General features: G+C 48.8%; 1 protein-coding gene and 1 long non-coding RNA gene across 3 annotated transcripts in view; both read left to right on the top strand.

Annotated features, from left to right (window-relative positions):
* The window catches only part of KDM4B (lysine demethylase 4B), a 167052-nt gene that overhangs the window by 125115 nt on the left and 27839 nt on the right, over positions 1-14098 (top strand). For both annotated transcript variants that reach the window (XM_081895424.1, XM_081895425.1), the window contains exon 12: positions 2556-2734. In XM_081895424.1, the coding sequence (XP_081751550.1) occupies positions 2556-2734 (179 nt within the window). The remainder of the gene's footprint in view (positions 1-2555; positions 2735-14098) is intronic.
* Positions 3592-8551, top strand: LOC309361038. Its single transcript, XR_014164322.1, has 2 exons — positions 3592-5253; positions 5621-8551. It is a non-coding gene; the product is annotated as an uncharacterized lncRNA (long non-coding RNA).

Consider the following 14098-nt stretch of genomic DNA (forward strand, 5'->3'; position numbering starts at 1 on the left):
CTCCTGCCTATCTCTGACACGAAGACAGCTCTGCCAATCAGGCTTCGTTGACTTTGCCACCACAATGTCCCTGGTTGCATTACAATATAGATTAACAGCCAGAAAACTAGCTTTTCCATTCCTTCACAGAATCTGTGCAAGATATCGACATTTTATTCGCTGACAGCTCTCCCCTGAACAATTAGAATGGAGTGAACATTGATTGCATCACAGCACCTCCACAGTCGTCTAGGGGAGAGGTTTGCAGGTGACAGCTGGCAGCAGTTTTTTTTTTATCCTTTGTATCATTTCTGTTTCTGGTGATAGCTTCACCTCTCTACCCATTGGCTTGCCAGATCTTAGCCAGGAGGCCTCGCCTCCCACCTGAAGGATATTGTCATGAAGCACTGGTCCTTCTCAGGGGCTTGAGTCACAGAGCTGTCAAGCCTGGCCACATGAAACTGTGACTTTTCCTGCTCCCCGTCAAGGAATTGGCAGCACTTCTGAACTGAGCATCTCTTACCGATATAGACAAGACCACTGTGCATGGGGAGGAAAGCTGGGAAATGAGAGGCCTGCATGGAAGTGTTTGGGGGAACAACACTCTGTGCCGAACAATCCAGACAGATAATGTGCCAGTTGCTTCCTTCACTTTTTAACCCCGTGCATGTTATACCTGTATACCTGAAGGAGTGTCTCCAGCATCCTGGACACTGAGGTCTAGCTCCAACGGCCTTCTGGCAATTCCCTCCTTGTGAGAAGTGAGGTTACAGGGAACCAGGCAGAGGGCCTTCTTGGTGGTGGCACCTGCCCTGTGGGACACGCTCCCATCAGATGCCAGGAAATAGGCATCTGTTTGACTTTTAGTAGACACAGTGGCGTAGCGTGGGGGGTGCCAGGGGTGCCGGCCGCACCGGCCGCAACTTCTGGGGGGGCGCGAGTCCAGAGGGAAGGGACATGTTCCTTCCTCCGCCGGGCTCCCCGCCGCCACCGCCAGCCTTGCGCCCTAGTGTGCGCGCGCCCCCCGCCGCCGCCGCTGCGGCTGCGCTCCACTCACTGCTCGCAGGAGGAGCAGCCGCTGCAGCAGCGCCGCCGCCACCACCAACGCCTGGCCGGCATGGGCAGCCTCCGCACCCCGCCCCCGCCGCCATCCCCTCGGCCCAGCCACAGGCGGCGGCTGCTTCTGCCGACTGGGGGGGAGGAGAGCTCCGAGGGGCCTCGCCGCGCCCTGCGCTCCCCAACACCCTCCGAGAGGAAGCCGGCGGGCGGGCGATGGTCTCCCGGCGGAAGGGGGCTGGCTCCGGCTCTCAGCGCAACTCTCAGCTGCGGGGGGGGGGGGTCGGGCGAGGACAGAGCGCGGCTGGAAGCCCCCGGTCCAGGCCGGGGGGGGGGAGGAGAGGCGCTCGCCAAGCCCCGATCTGCAGCGCCTCGGAGCGCGGGCTCCACCTACAGCCCAAGGAGAGGAGGGGGCGGGGAGACACCCGAGGGGAGGGGGCTTTGGCTGCCTCGGCCCGCGGGGGCGCCGCAAATAATAAATTTAATAAATTCCTGCTGAGCCTTAGGGGGGGTCCTTGGCTCCTTCGCTCGCCCCCAGCCCCAGTGGCGTAGCGTGGGGGTGCAGGGGGGGCCGGCCGCAACATCTGGGGGGGCGCGCTCGCACTCGAGTGCTAAAATCCAGGGGTTAGGGGGCGCAAATTACTTGCCTTGCCCCGGGTGCTGACAACCCACGCTACGCCACTGAGTAGACATCTGAAGGCAACCCTGCACAGGGAGGTTTTTTAATGTTTTTGTGTTTTAATATTTTGTTGGAAGCCACCCAAAGTGGCTGAGGCAACCCAATCAGATGGGAAGCATATTAATAATAAAGTAGTAGTAGTAGTAGTAGTAGTAGTAGTTATCATCATCATCATCATTATTATTGGTAGTCATAGTAGTACTTCTTTAGAATAGCCCTGCAGAATTCAACCAAAGGCCTGTCTAGCCCAGCATCCTGTTTCCTAAGCAGGACATGAAGTCAGTGGCCCTCTCTCTCCCCCTTGTTGTCTGGCAACTGGTATTCAGAGACATGCGGTTTTGGATTCTAGAGGTAGCTTGCAGCCAGTAATGGCTTCCACATATGGATCCTGAGGCAGCTGACAAAGAGGAGATAAGAACTTCTGATGCACTGAAAAGTTACTGCCTCCTCCATGACATTTTAGGATGGTTTGGAGTTGGACTGCTCCAAGGCTAGCTAACTTCTCTATAGCAGTACTGTGGTTGCTTTTCACTTTATATTTTCTTTTTTTACAATTATTTTAACCAGCCATTAAGGTTGAGTAGGTCCAGAAGTCTAAGCTTATATTTTTGATAAACAAAAGTTCACTTAGACTTAGTGTTCAGTTATTTGGTAGGTACAAGTTTACAAAAAATGTGTGTGTGTTTATTTCATTAATTGATTGGCTTTTGTGTCTCCTTTATGGCTGAGTGGATTGGCCTTACAAAGTCGGTCATCCCTAGTCATTGTTCCTGCCTCTTTACCAAACCCTGATCTATCTCTCTCTCTCTCTCTCTCTCTCTCTCTCTCTCTTGTTCTTTAGAAACCCTACCATTCTCTGGTGAGGAGGATGTTGGTGACCCTGAGCCCTTGAAGTCCTTGCTTTCCCTGCTGTGGAAAAACAAAGCACCCAACTTTGCTGCGGAGAGGCGATTCAATGCTGCTGCAGCATCGACTGAGCCATACTGCGCCATCTGCACCCTCTTTTATCCCTATAATCAGGTAATTCTGCAGCTTCAGTAGAGGAGCAAGCACACAATACCCCAAGGTCCCCTCAATCAGCAAGCAATTTCTTTAAATACCTGTAATCCTTTAGAAAGGGGTGTAAGGGTTTTAGAAAGCTCTTAAGTCCCCTGCGGAAGAACCATAATTCTGGCATGCTTCATCTTTCTTTCTAGCTTTGGGTGAAGAACAGTAAGTATGTAGGTGTCTCATCTATTGATATCAATGTTTGAGATGGCAGCTTTCTTCTTGGTCACATTGCATGCCAGCAGTTATGCAGATGGGCGTATGCTTGATTTATTATTACTCACCTCCAGTTCAACTGGTGGTGGTGGTGATGGTGATGGTGATAATATCCTCAATATCATTTGTGGGTGACTTCAGTTTGCTTCCAAACTAATAGGCACTTGGTCATCTGATTTCTGATTAGCCTGTTCCAGTCTGCCTTCCCCAGGATACTCAATTCCATTACCCTTCCCAGCCATTTCCCCCTTCCAGTTCACATAACCCCACCCTGCCCCAGCAACACCTGTGAGCATTCTGTGGCCACTCTTGGGGGAGTTCTCTACCCATTTAGAGTTCATTTTCCCCTAAATCTTTGTTGGGTCCCCCAAGCCTGCTGATACCTCCCTTGTTAAACAACAACAACAAATCCGTTTATTGTGAGGACCATGCCTGTACACAAAAATCAACACTACAATAGTTAAAAATATTAAAATTCATTACATACTATGCCAACAAAACCTTCTTCCCCTCCCTTGTTAAAGCCAAAGCAGCAGCAGCACCCCCAAACATACGGATCTACAGTGTCAGCCTTGGCTCTTGACATGTGTCAGATTGAGATGGGCTGCTCCACATTGTATTGTAGGCGTGCTATACCATTTACTTTGTGTGAAATTTCACTGCAAATTCTAAACTAGCATATCAGGCAGCCAGTCAGGTTCTAGCCCAGCCTTCCTCCCGCTTTGCCAGTTTTTTCTTTCGGCAAGTTTGAAAAGCATTTTTTTTAAGTATGCACCTGTAATCAGAAATTGTTCTGTCTACCCCCTCAGTGCTCTAGTGCCTTTTCTGCTGCACATGCAGACTGCACCTTAGAAGGAGTTGTTTAAAGATGGTCATATTATGGGTCAGTCCTACATACAGGTATCTGACTTCCAGCTGTTCAGAGGAGGAGCTATTTATAGTACCACTATCTCCTTGGCCCTGCAGGTGGCAATCAGTAGTAAAATATTTAAGAGCTACTGATTTTAAACCATGGTAGGATGTGGAAGAACTTGGTTTTTTTAATTGGCAGGTAACTGAATTGAAGGATCCAATTTAGTGATCATCTGGGCCTCATGCCTCACTTTGTAGAGCAGGAACTGGAAGGATAGGATGTAACACTCTCTTCTCCATCATGTTGGGTTTAATCTCCCTATCGTCAGGGTAAATAACATATAATATTTGTGTATGTTTTCTGGGCACAGTCCAAGCTTCACTGATTAACAGAAGCGGTTGCTGGCATTTCAAGATTTGGGAAGTTCTGTTTGCGGGGGCGGGGTGGGTGTGCTATTTTTTTTCTTGGCAACAGCCAAGTGTTAAGCACTTACTAAATGCACCACATCTAATCATCACTTCCTTTCGTTTCAAAAGTACATTAGGAATCAGACCATGTAGGACATGGGCCAGCCAAAACATTGTACAGAACTCTTTGCTCTGGAGGTGGTATAGCTGTAACATCTGCTGAGCTGGATGAAGCCAAAAGACCAGCCTAGCCCAGTGCTCTGTCTTCCACAACAACCAACCAGTTATCCAGGGGGAACCAAAAGGAGAGGAATGCAGCAATAGTCATCTTTGCTTGACCTTGCTTGACCTCCAGATTATCAGTGGCCTTAAACTGATTACATTCAGGTGAATGCAAAAGTTGTTTCTCAGTGATAACCTGCCAAGGAATCCCCCTGCATCATATAGTATTCTGGGAAGTTCATTTCACCTGAAGTGGGAACTATGGGAACCAAGAGGAAGTCCTAGCTGCACCCAGTGGCCCCCCCCCCGGGCTTTCCACATCATAATGGGTTGCAGGGAAATGGGTTGCAGGAGGCAAGCTGCAAGGAGGAAAGGCATATCTACTGTAAGAAATCTCCTCAATCATGAGAGTCAACATCCACCCCCAGCCCAGCCCAGCCAAAAAACCTCTGAACACTTCAAGGGACCAAATGCAGGGTGCAAACAAATTGTTTTTATGTTCCTCTTGTGAGCTCTCTTGAGACCTCAGGTTGGCCACTGCTGGGAACAGGAGCTAGAATAGATGGACTATCAGTGTGATCTAGGAAGACAACACTTGCATTTTATTTATTGGCTTTCTGTGGCACCCTTCAGCTCAGTGACTGACAGACCAGCTTACAATAAAAATCGTAAATAGCCAATAAATGACAATGGGTAAATAAGTTGAATAAAACCAGTGGCTATAACTCCTCGGGAAATAAAAGCAATGGAAAATGAAAAGATCTCTGCTTGGTGCTAAAAAGATATGTACAGTGGTACCCCGCAAGACGAATGCCTCGCAAGACGGAAAACCTGCTAGACGAAAGGGTTTTCCGTTTTGGAGGTGCTTCGCAAAACGAATTTCCTATGGGCTTGCTTCGCAAGACGAAAATGTCTTGCGAGTTCCTGCGATTCCCCCCCCTTCCCCCCTTTTTCCCAAGCCGCTAAGCCGCTTATCAGCTGATCCGCTAAGCCACTTAACAGCTGATCCGCTAAGCCGCTTATCAGCTGATCTGCTAAGGCCACTAAGCTGCTAATAGCGCTAAGCCGCTAATGGGCTTGCTTCGCAAGACGAAAAAACCGCAAGGCGAAGAGACTCACGGAACGGATTCTTTTCGTCTTGCGAGGCACCACTGTACATAGGTGCCAGGCAGGACTCCCCAAAGAGAGAATTCCTTAAGCCGAGTAGCCACATAAAAGAAGATCCTCTCTCTGGTTGCTACCTGCTTCACCTCAGATGCCTCCAAAGATCACTACAGTGCTTGTTGGCTTGATGCGGAAGCAAACACTTCGTTAGATAAACAGGTCCCAAGTTGTGTAGCCTTTCCCAGCCTGGTGCCACAGACATGTCGTTTGACTACCGATCCCATCATCACTGACCATTAGCCATGCTTATGGGGGTTGGGAGTCCTACAGCATCTGGAGATCATCATGCAGGGGAAGGCTGGTTGAAGGCACTTTGAATTGGGCTCCTAAAATGACCAGGAGCCAGCAGAGCTCTCTCAACACAGACAAGATGCATGTCTATTGACTGGTCCCAGTTAATACTCTAGCAGCTGCACTTTGTACTGTGCAGGACAGTGCATTGCAGCCATCCAACCTGGAAGCTGCCAAATAAGTATAACAATATATATCTATGCTAGTTATTAAATGGCAGAGTTAAGGACTTTAGTTGTAAGAGTATTTTGCAGAGTTTTGGGTTTTCAAAAGTGATTTTTAACCAGAAAAAACATTTTGTGTGTGTTTTATTTCCTAGTTGCCACATGGTGCTTTTGTTTCTGTTGTGAGAGGAATAACACACCCTTACTTTCTCGACCTGCTCTTCCAGTGCAGAACAGCAAGATAAAAATATACCGTATTTTTCGCTCTATAAGACGCACCAGACCACAAGACGCACCTAGTTTTTGGAGAAGGAAAACAAGAAAAAAAATTATTCTGAATCTCAGAAGCCAGAACAGCAAGAGGGATCGCTGTGCAGTGAAAGCAGCAATCCCTCTTGCTGTTCTGGCTTCTGGGATAGCTGCGCAGCCTGCATTCGCTCCATAAGACGCACACACATTTCCCCTTACTTTTTAGGAGGGGGAAAGTGAGTCTTACAGAGCAAAAAATACGGTACTTATTTTCCTTTTAAGGATTTTGGCTTTTTGGTTTTCGTTTCGGATTTTTAGGAAACAGGCTTAGATAATTTTTACTTCCCTTTTGGAGATTTTGAGAATGTTCTATTTATGGCAGTTTTTCAAATTTTTATTGGGGGGTGTTTCTTTTTTGATTTTTCTAAAATGAAAGGGATAGCAGGAATTCTGTTGTTGAAGAAAGCTTCAAATTACCTAAGCTTGCACAAAGCAATTTCATCCAGTGTAAAAAATGATTAGAAGCCAAATATGATATGAAAGGTATTTTAGAATGTATTGAGAAAGAGAAATCCATTGAGGATAGAGCCTCAGAGGATTGGGAGCAGCAGAATAAATTGGCAGTGTCTATCATTCTGGATGGTATTTCAGGTGCCCAAATGGTTCACACCGAGAGAGGTGACATATCAGCTCAGATGATTGAAAATTTGCAAAAAGAATTTGATTAGCAAGCAAGCATTCACGCCGTGCCTGGGTGAGATATTTATTTAATTTAAAGCTTGAATCCAAGAAGGACCAACAGTCACATGACAGTGTTCCTATCAATTATTGAAAAGCTAGAAATTTCACAATACAAAATGGATGAGGAACAGAAAGTTTGCAATTTCCTGGGGACACCAGGACCTAAATTTCAAACAATTGCAACTCTCATGGGTTATAAGCCAAGCTTAACGCTAGGAAATGTGATTGGGCACCTGAAAGAGGAATATGTGGAGAAAAGAGCAAACTCTTCAGCCAGCAGTGTAAGACGCAGTGACTCAACTCTGTGTCCCAAAGGAGAGCCAAGGCTACAACCAGAAAAATGGTTTGCTTCAAGTGCAACAGAGAGGGACACATCTTTGAAGCCGTGAATTCAGGAAAATCCCCTGCATTTAAGCAAGCAAGCCAAAATAAGGGGAGCAAAGAAAAAGTGTTGTCTTTTGCAAGGGAAGAATCTAACTGTAAACAATTATGGCACAAAATCAAATAGATTTGGATGTTCTTTGCACACGAGTTATGATAATTTCTTTGAAGGCATTAACAATATTAACCCATTAATGGTTTGCAATATTCCCATAAAGGTATCTAGTCCAAGTTCAGGAGGCTTAAATTACAAGCTAAACAATCAATTGAGAGAGAAAGTTGCATGTTGAACTGCACCATGCTTAGTGTGTCTACGCTGGACAGAAAAGGTTTCTGTGTGTAATTTGAAAATGGAAAATGCTGGGTAAACGAATGCATATTAGTTCCAACATGGTGTATAAACATAGATCTAAGGGAGGACTTGGAATGCCAAACTTACAATTCTGCTATGCGGCATTTAAAATTAAATCACTAATTCCACTGATTAGGGGCCAAATTGAACTATCCCCTTCCATGCCACTATTCCAAGCACTTTCCTTCTTAAAGCTATCAGATTTGGAGATAAAGGGAATTGATAACCCTAACCCTAAAAACAGCAGTTATGACATGGAAAAATCAAAGGAAAATGTTGGCCACTGAACCGTCTCCATTAATTCCCTTTCTAGACCACCCCACCTTTATACAAGAAGACAAATACTGGCAATATAAAGAATGGGGAAATGGACATATATAGAATTCAAGTCCTAATATACAAAGACAAAGCAAAAATGAAAGAAAGGCTAAAGGGAAAGCTAAAAGACCTGCATCCTAATTGGCTTCAACTTCTCCAGTGCTGCTCATTTGCAACACATGTAGAAGAAAGAGGGGAAGGATTTCATTCCCTCACAATATTTGAATCAAAGTATATTGAAACCAAAGTATATTGGTTTCATTGATCTATAGTATACTTGCAGAACACTATATGGGGAATGCAATGAAATTAATGTGATTGAGTGGGATGGCATATGGAGGACCTCACCCTTAAGAACTATCTCATCTCACCTTCAAGAAGCTTCTCTGAAGGTCATTCTCAGGTGGCATTGTACTCTGGTTCATCTAGCCACTGAGAGCCAGCGTGGTGTAGTGGTTAAGAGCGGTGGACTCGTAATCTGAGGAACCAGGTTCGCTTCCCCGCTCCTCCACCTGCAGCTGCTGGGTGACCTTGGGCCAGTCACACTTCTCTGAAGTCTCTCAGCCCCACTCACCTCACAGAGTGTTTGTTGTGGGGGAGGAAGGGAAAGGAGATTGTTAGCCGCTTTGAGACTCCTTAGGGTAGTGATAAAGCGGGATATCAAATCCAAACTCTTCTCTTCTTCTTCTCTTCTAGCCAAAAACAATAAACCCCTCTGGGCAATGTATATAGGACATAATACAGTGGTGCCCCGCTAGACGAATGCCTCGCAAGACGAAAAACCCGCAAGACGAAAGGGTTTTTCGGTTTTTGCGACGCTTCGCTAGACGATTTTCCCTATGGGCTTGCATCGCAAGACGAAAGCCCATAGGGAAATCTCGGGGACCTTTTTTTAAATGCTGGCGGTGGGGAGCAAAGCCTTTTCCCCCCCTCCGGACTTCAGAAGAGGTCCAGGAAGGCCGGCGGGGGCGAAAGGCTTTGCTCCCCACCGCCAGCATTTTAAAAGCCTCCGGGATAGCAGGGAAGCGCTTCCCGCTATCCCGGACGGCTTTTGAAGGCAGGCAGGGGGGGCAAAGACTTTTGCCCCCCCTGCCTGCCTAACCGGGGGCTTTTAAATCGCCCCGGGACTGTCCGGGGCGATTTAAAAGCCCCCGGACGGCTTTTGAAGCCTCCCTCCGCCGCCCGGCTTCGGGGCATCGTCCCGATGCCGGGCGGTGGGGCAGGAACGCCTCCCCCAGCCGCCCGGCATCGGAACGATGTCCCGAAGCCGGGCGGCCGGGCGGGAAAGCCTCCCCCCGCCGCCTGGCTTCGGGGCATCGTCCCGATGCCGGGCGGTGGGGCAGGAAAGCCTCCCCCAGCCGCCCGGCATCGGAACGATGTCCCGAAGCCGGGCGGCCGGGCGGGAAAGCCTCCCCCAGCCGCCCGGCTTCGGGGCATCGTCCCGATGCCGGGCGGTGGGGCAGGAAAGCCTCCCCCAGCCGCCCGGCTTCGGGGCATCGTCCCGATGCCGGGCGGTGGGGCAGGAACGCCTCCCCCAGCCGCCCGGCTTCGGGGCATCGTCCCGATGCCGGGCGGTGGGGCAGGAACGCCTCCCCCAGCCGCCCGGCATCGGAACGATGTCCCGAAGCCGGGCGGCCGGGCGGGAAAGCCTCCCCCAGCCGCCCGGCTTCGGGGCATCGTCCCGATGCCGGGCGGTGGGGCAGGAAAGCCTCCCCCAGCCGCCCGGCTTCGGGGCATCGTCCCGATGCCGGGCGGTGGGGCAGGAACGCCTCCCCCAGCCGCCCGGCTTCGGGGCATCGTCCCGATGCCGGGCGGTGGGGCAGGAACGCCTCCCCCAGCCGCCCGGCATCGGAACGATGTCCCGAAGCCGGGCGGCCGGGCGGGAAAGCCTCCCCCCCCGCCCGGCTTCGGGGCATCATCCCGATGCCGGGCGGTGGGGCAGGAACGCCTCCCCCAGCCGCCCGGCTTCGGGGCATCGTCCCGATGCCGGGCGGTGGGGCAGGAACGCCTCCCCCAGCCGCCCGGCATCGGAACGATGTCCCGAAGCCGGGCGGCCGGGCGGGAAAGCCTCCCCCAGCCGCCCGGCTTCGGGGCATCGTCCCGATGCCGGGCGGTGGGGCAGGAAAGCCTCCCCCAGCCGCCCGGCATCGGAACGATGTCCCGAAGCCGGGCGGCCGGGCGGGAAAGCCTCCCCCCCCGCCCGGCTTCGGGGCATCATCCCGATGCCGGGCGGTGGGGCAGGAACGCCTCCCCCAGCCGCCCGGCTTCGGGGCATCGTCCCGATGCCGGGCGGTGGGGCAGGAACGCCTCCCCCAGCCGCCCGGCTTCGGGGCATCGTCCCGATGCCGGGCGGTGGGGCAGGAACGCCTCCCCCAGCCACCCGGCTTCGGGGCATCGTCCCGATGCCGGGCGGTGAGGCAGGAACGCCTCCCCCAGCCGCCCGGCATCGGAACGATGTCCCGAAGCCGGGCGGCCGGGCGGGAAAGCCTTTGTCCCCCCTGCCTGCCTTCCCAGGGGCTTTTAAATCGCCCCGGACAGCGGAGAAGTCCTCTGCTGTCCCGGGCGATTTTAAAATGCCGCCCGCCAGAAGAGGTCGGGGGAAGGCTTTTTCCATAGGAACGCATTAATTGATTTTCAATGCATTCCTATGGAAAACCGTGCATCGCAAGACGAAAAACTCGCAAGACGAAGAGACTTGCGGAACGAATTAATTTCGTCTTGCGAGGCACCACTGTATTGAATTGACAGGAAGGGAAAGGTTGTGGAATGTGGATTTGAAATTTACAAAGTGTGGTGTGATAAAATAAAATTCAATGAAAATGATGTATAGATAGTATCTGACTCCCAGTAAATTAGCAAAAATGCATAAGTCTGAATCCAATATCTGTTGGAAATGTAAAGAGAAGGGAGGTACCTTTTTCCAAATGTGGTGGTCATGTAAGGTAGCAAAAGCTTTTTGGGAAATGATTTATAAATGAGTTAGGGGGAAAATGTTGAAGATCACTTTTGTTTAAAAAAAACCCAGTAGCTTTGCTTTTAGGTATAATTGGTGGAGAGGTACCCAAAGAACAGGAAGAATATATATTTATGTACGCTACAATGGCTGCCCGAATGATTTATGCCCAGAGATGAAAAGAGGAAACAGTTACAACGAAGGAAGACTGGCAATTGAAATTGATGGAGTATGCAGAAATAGTGAAACTTACCGGAAAAATAAGAAACCAAGAAAAGAGACTTTTTAAAACAGAATGGGAAATTACTGACTGTTTGAAGATGTGTTGTAAACAAAGCATTAGCAGGATTGATATAAACATGTGCAGTAAGGAATAATTAAGAGGGAATACAAAGGGAATATTAGTAAAGAGGTTTGAACTGGATATGCAGTAACAAAAAGATGTAAGCTAAGTAACTGCAGAAAGGAGAGAAATGTGGAATGATTATGTAAAGACCTAAGTTTTTTCTGTTAAAATATTTATGAAATGAGAAAATGAAAAATAAAATTTTAAACAAGAACAATAAACCCCTATCGCTGCATTTGATGAAGGTGTTGTGGGAACCCTGCAACATATTTTCATGCTTGGTGGGAAGAAGAAGAGGAGGAAGAGGAGGATATTTTTACAGCACCCTATAGGTCTCAGGGCTGTTCATAGGATAAAATCACAATTTAGAAACTCAAAATACATAATCAAAACAAAAACAACCTAATAACCCCCACTCCAACACATTTTAAAAGGGCATTGGATGTCAATCAGCCAAAGGAACATTTTTGCCTGGTTACGGAGTTATGGACTTAAGATCAGGAAAGGTCAGCGCAAGACATATGGTTCATTTTGATGAGCCCAGCAGAGCTGATAAGAGAGGAGCAGTAATAGATTATTCTGAGCCGTCTGAGGAAGACACACAGGACCTCATATACTTTCCTGAATGATATATAACAGTTCATATCTGCCTTCTGCTACCACACCACCTGGCACAGATGATGAACAGGAGGAAGAAGCAGAGGAGCAGATTCCAAGTAGCAGTACTGCCAGAAGGGAGGAGATGGAGACCGATGACGAGATGCCTGAACAGGAGGGTGAAGAGGATGCAGATGTGGCCCAAAGGTCAGTCGCTAATTGAGACCCAACAAAGGCATCCAGTCTCCACGACTGTCCTACATTGCAAGGTTGGCATGTCCCCTAGGACCTTCCACCTGGCCACTGAAGCTTGCCTGTGGAAGGATGCGGCACAGGAGGAGTTTGATGCACCAGAACAAGACCTGGAGCCTCACCCAGCTGCTGCTTGGGAAGAAGGCAGTTGGAAGCAAGTGAGTATTCAAGGTGAGGCAGGTGCAGAAGGGAAAGTCGAGCACTACAAAGCAAGACTTGTAGCAAAAGGCTACTCGTAAATGTATGGAGAGGACTTGGATGGTACTTCCGCACCTGTGGTGAGGTACACCGCCATTAAAATGCTTTTAAACATAAAGGTAAAGGAACGCCTGACCGTTATTTCCAGTCGTGGCCGACTCTGGGGTTGCGGCGCTCATCTCTCTCTATAGGCCGAGGGAGCCGGCGTACAGCTTCTGGGTCATGTGGCCAGCAGGACTAAGCCGCTTCTGGCGAACCACAGCAGCGCACAGAAACGCCGTTTTCCTTCCCGCCGGAGTGCTTCCTATTTATCTACTTGCACTTTGACGTGCTTTCGAACTGCTAGGTTGGCAAGAGCAGGGACCGAGCAATGGGAGCTCACCCCGTCGCGGGGATTCAAACCACCAACCTTCTGATTGGCAAGTCCTAGGCTCTGTGGTTTAACCCACAGCGCTACCCGTGTCCCACTCCTTTTAAGCATACTAGCTTCTAAACAAATGGACGTGAGACATATAAAGACTGCATTTTTGCATAGCAGAATCTCAAAGAACAGCCCAAAGGTTTCGTCAAGCCAAAGGAAGTTCATCCAATATGCAGGCTTCAGAAGGGCTTTCTGGAATGAAACAAGGCTGCAAATGCATAGAATGAGAAGTGGCACAGCATGCTCAAACAGCCAAGATATACGCGAGGTCACACAGACAAGTGTTTGTACTCCAAATGCAAAAATGGACAATTTTCTTATGTTTTGGCATTTGTGGGCGACTTGATCATTACAACTAAAAATTTCCAAGACAATTTCCAAGTCATGAGGCACTTAGCCAAGGATGTAAGAAGCTTGGGATTCTCCCCGCAGATCTTGATAGCGGCAGGATATGAGAGAGCCAAAAGTCAAGTGCTTCAACGCATTAGGGACATAGAGTTACAATGTCATATGGGCAAAATGGATAAACATGCCACAATCAGAGACTTTGGGAGAGGGTTTTCACCCGCAAATTATCTGGCTGATTTACAAATACCTAAGTACAGACACTCCTTTACCCTGGCCAGATTCAACGTCCTGCCCTCTGCCCTGCTGCTAGGCAGATATGAGGGCAAACCATATGAGTCACGTGTTTGCCCATGTGGCTCATCAGAAGTGGAAACAAGTCTGCATGTATTGCTGCACTGTAGTTACTACGAGGATCTACGCCTGACCTTTATTGCCCCAGTTCTACAAAAGCTTAAAAATGAACCAGAACTCCAACGTATGAGGGCCTTGGTAGAAGATAAGGTTCCTGAAATTACGATCAATGTTGCCAAATTCTGTGTAGCCGCTATTAGGCGCAGGAAACAAGAGCTTTCCAATGTCAATATGCAGGCGAAGGCAAATACTTAATTTTATTTATGCTGTCTAATTTTAAATTGCTGTTATGGCCTAATCTGTATTGAAATTGTCCTTTGTTTTTCCGGTGTTATGCTTTGCTGACTAGCTGTACGAGTTAATCTGGTCTGTGACCGTTTAATAAAATTTGATTTGATTTGAGCAAAGGATGTGACGGTGAAAAATCTTGGGAAAGTTTCCTATTACCTAGGTGTCCAAATTGAAAGAAAAGAAGATGGATCTTATCTTCTAAGCCAAAAGCAGATGGTCATT

The sequence above is a fragment of the Podarcis melisellensis genome (genome assembly GCF_964234715.1).
Source record: "Podarcis melisellensis genome assembly, chromosome: 18".
Taxonomy (NCBI): Eukaryota; Metazoa; Chordata; class Lepidosauria; order Squamata; family Lacertidae; genus Podarcis; species Podarcis melisellensis.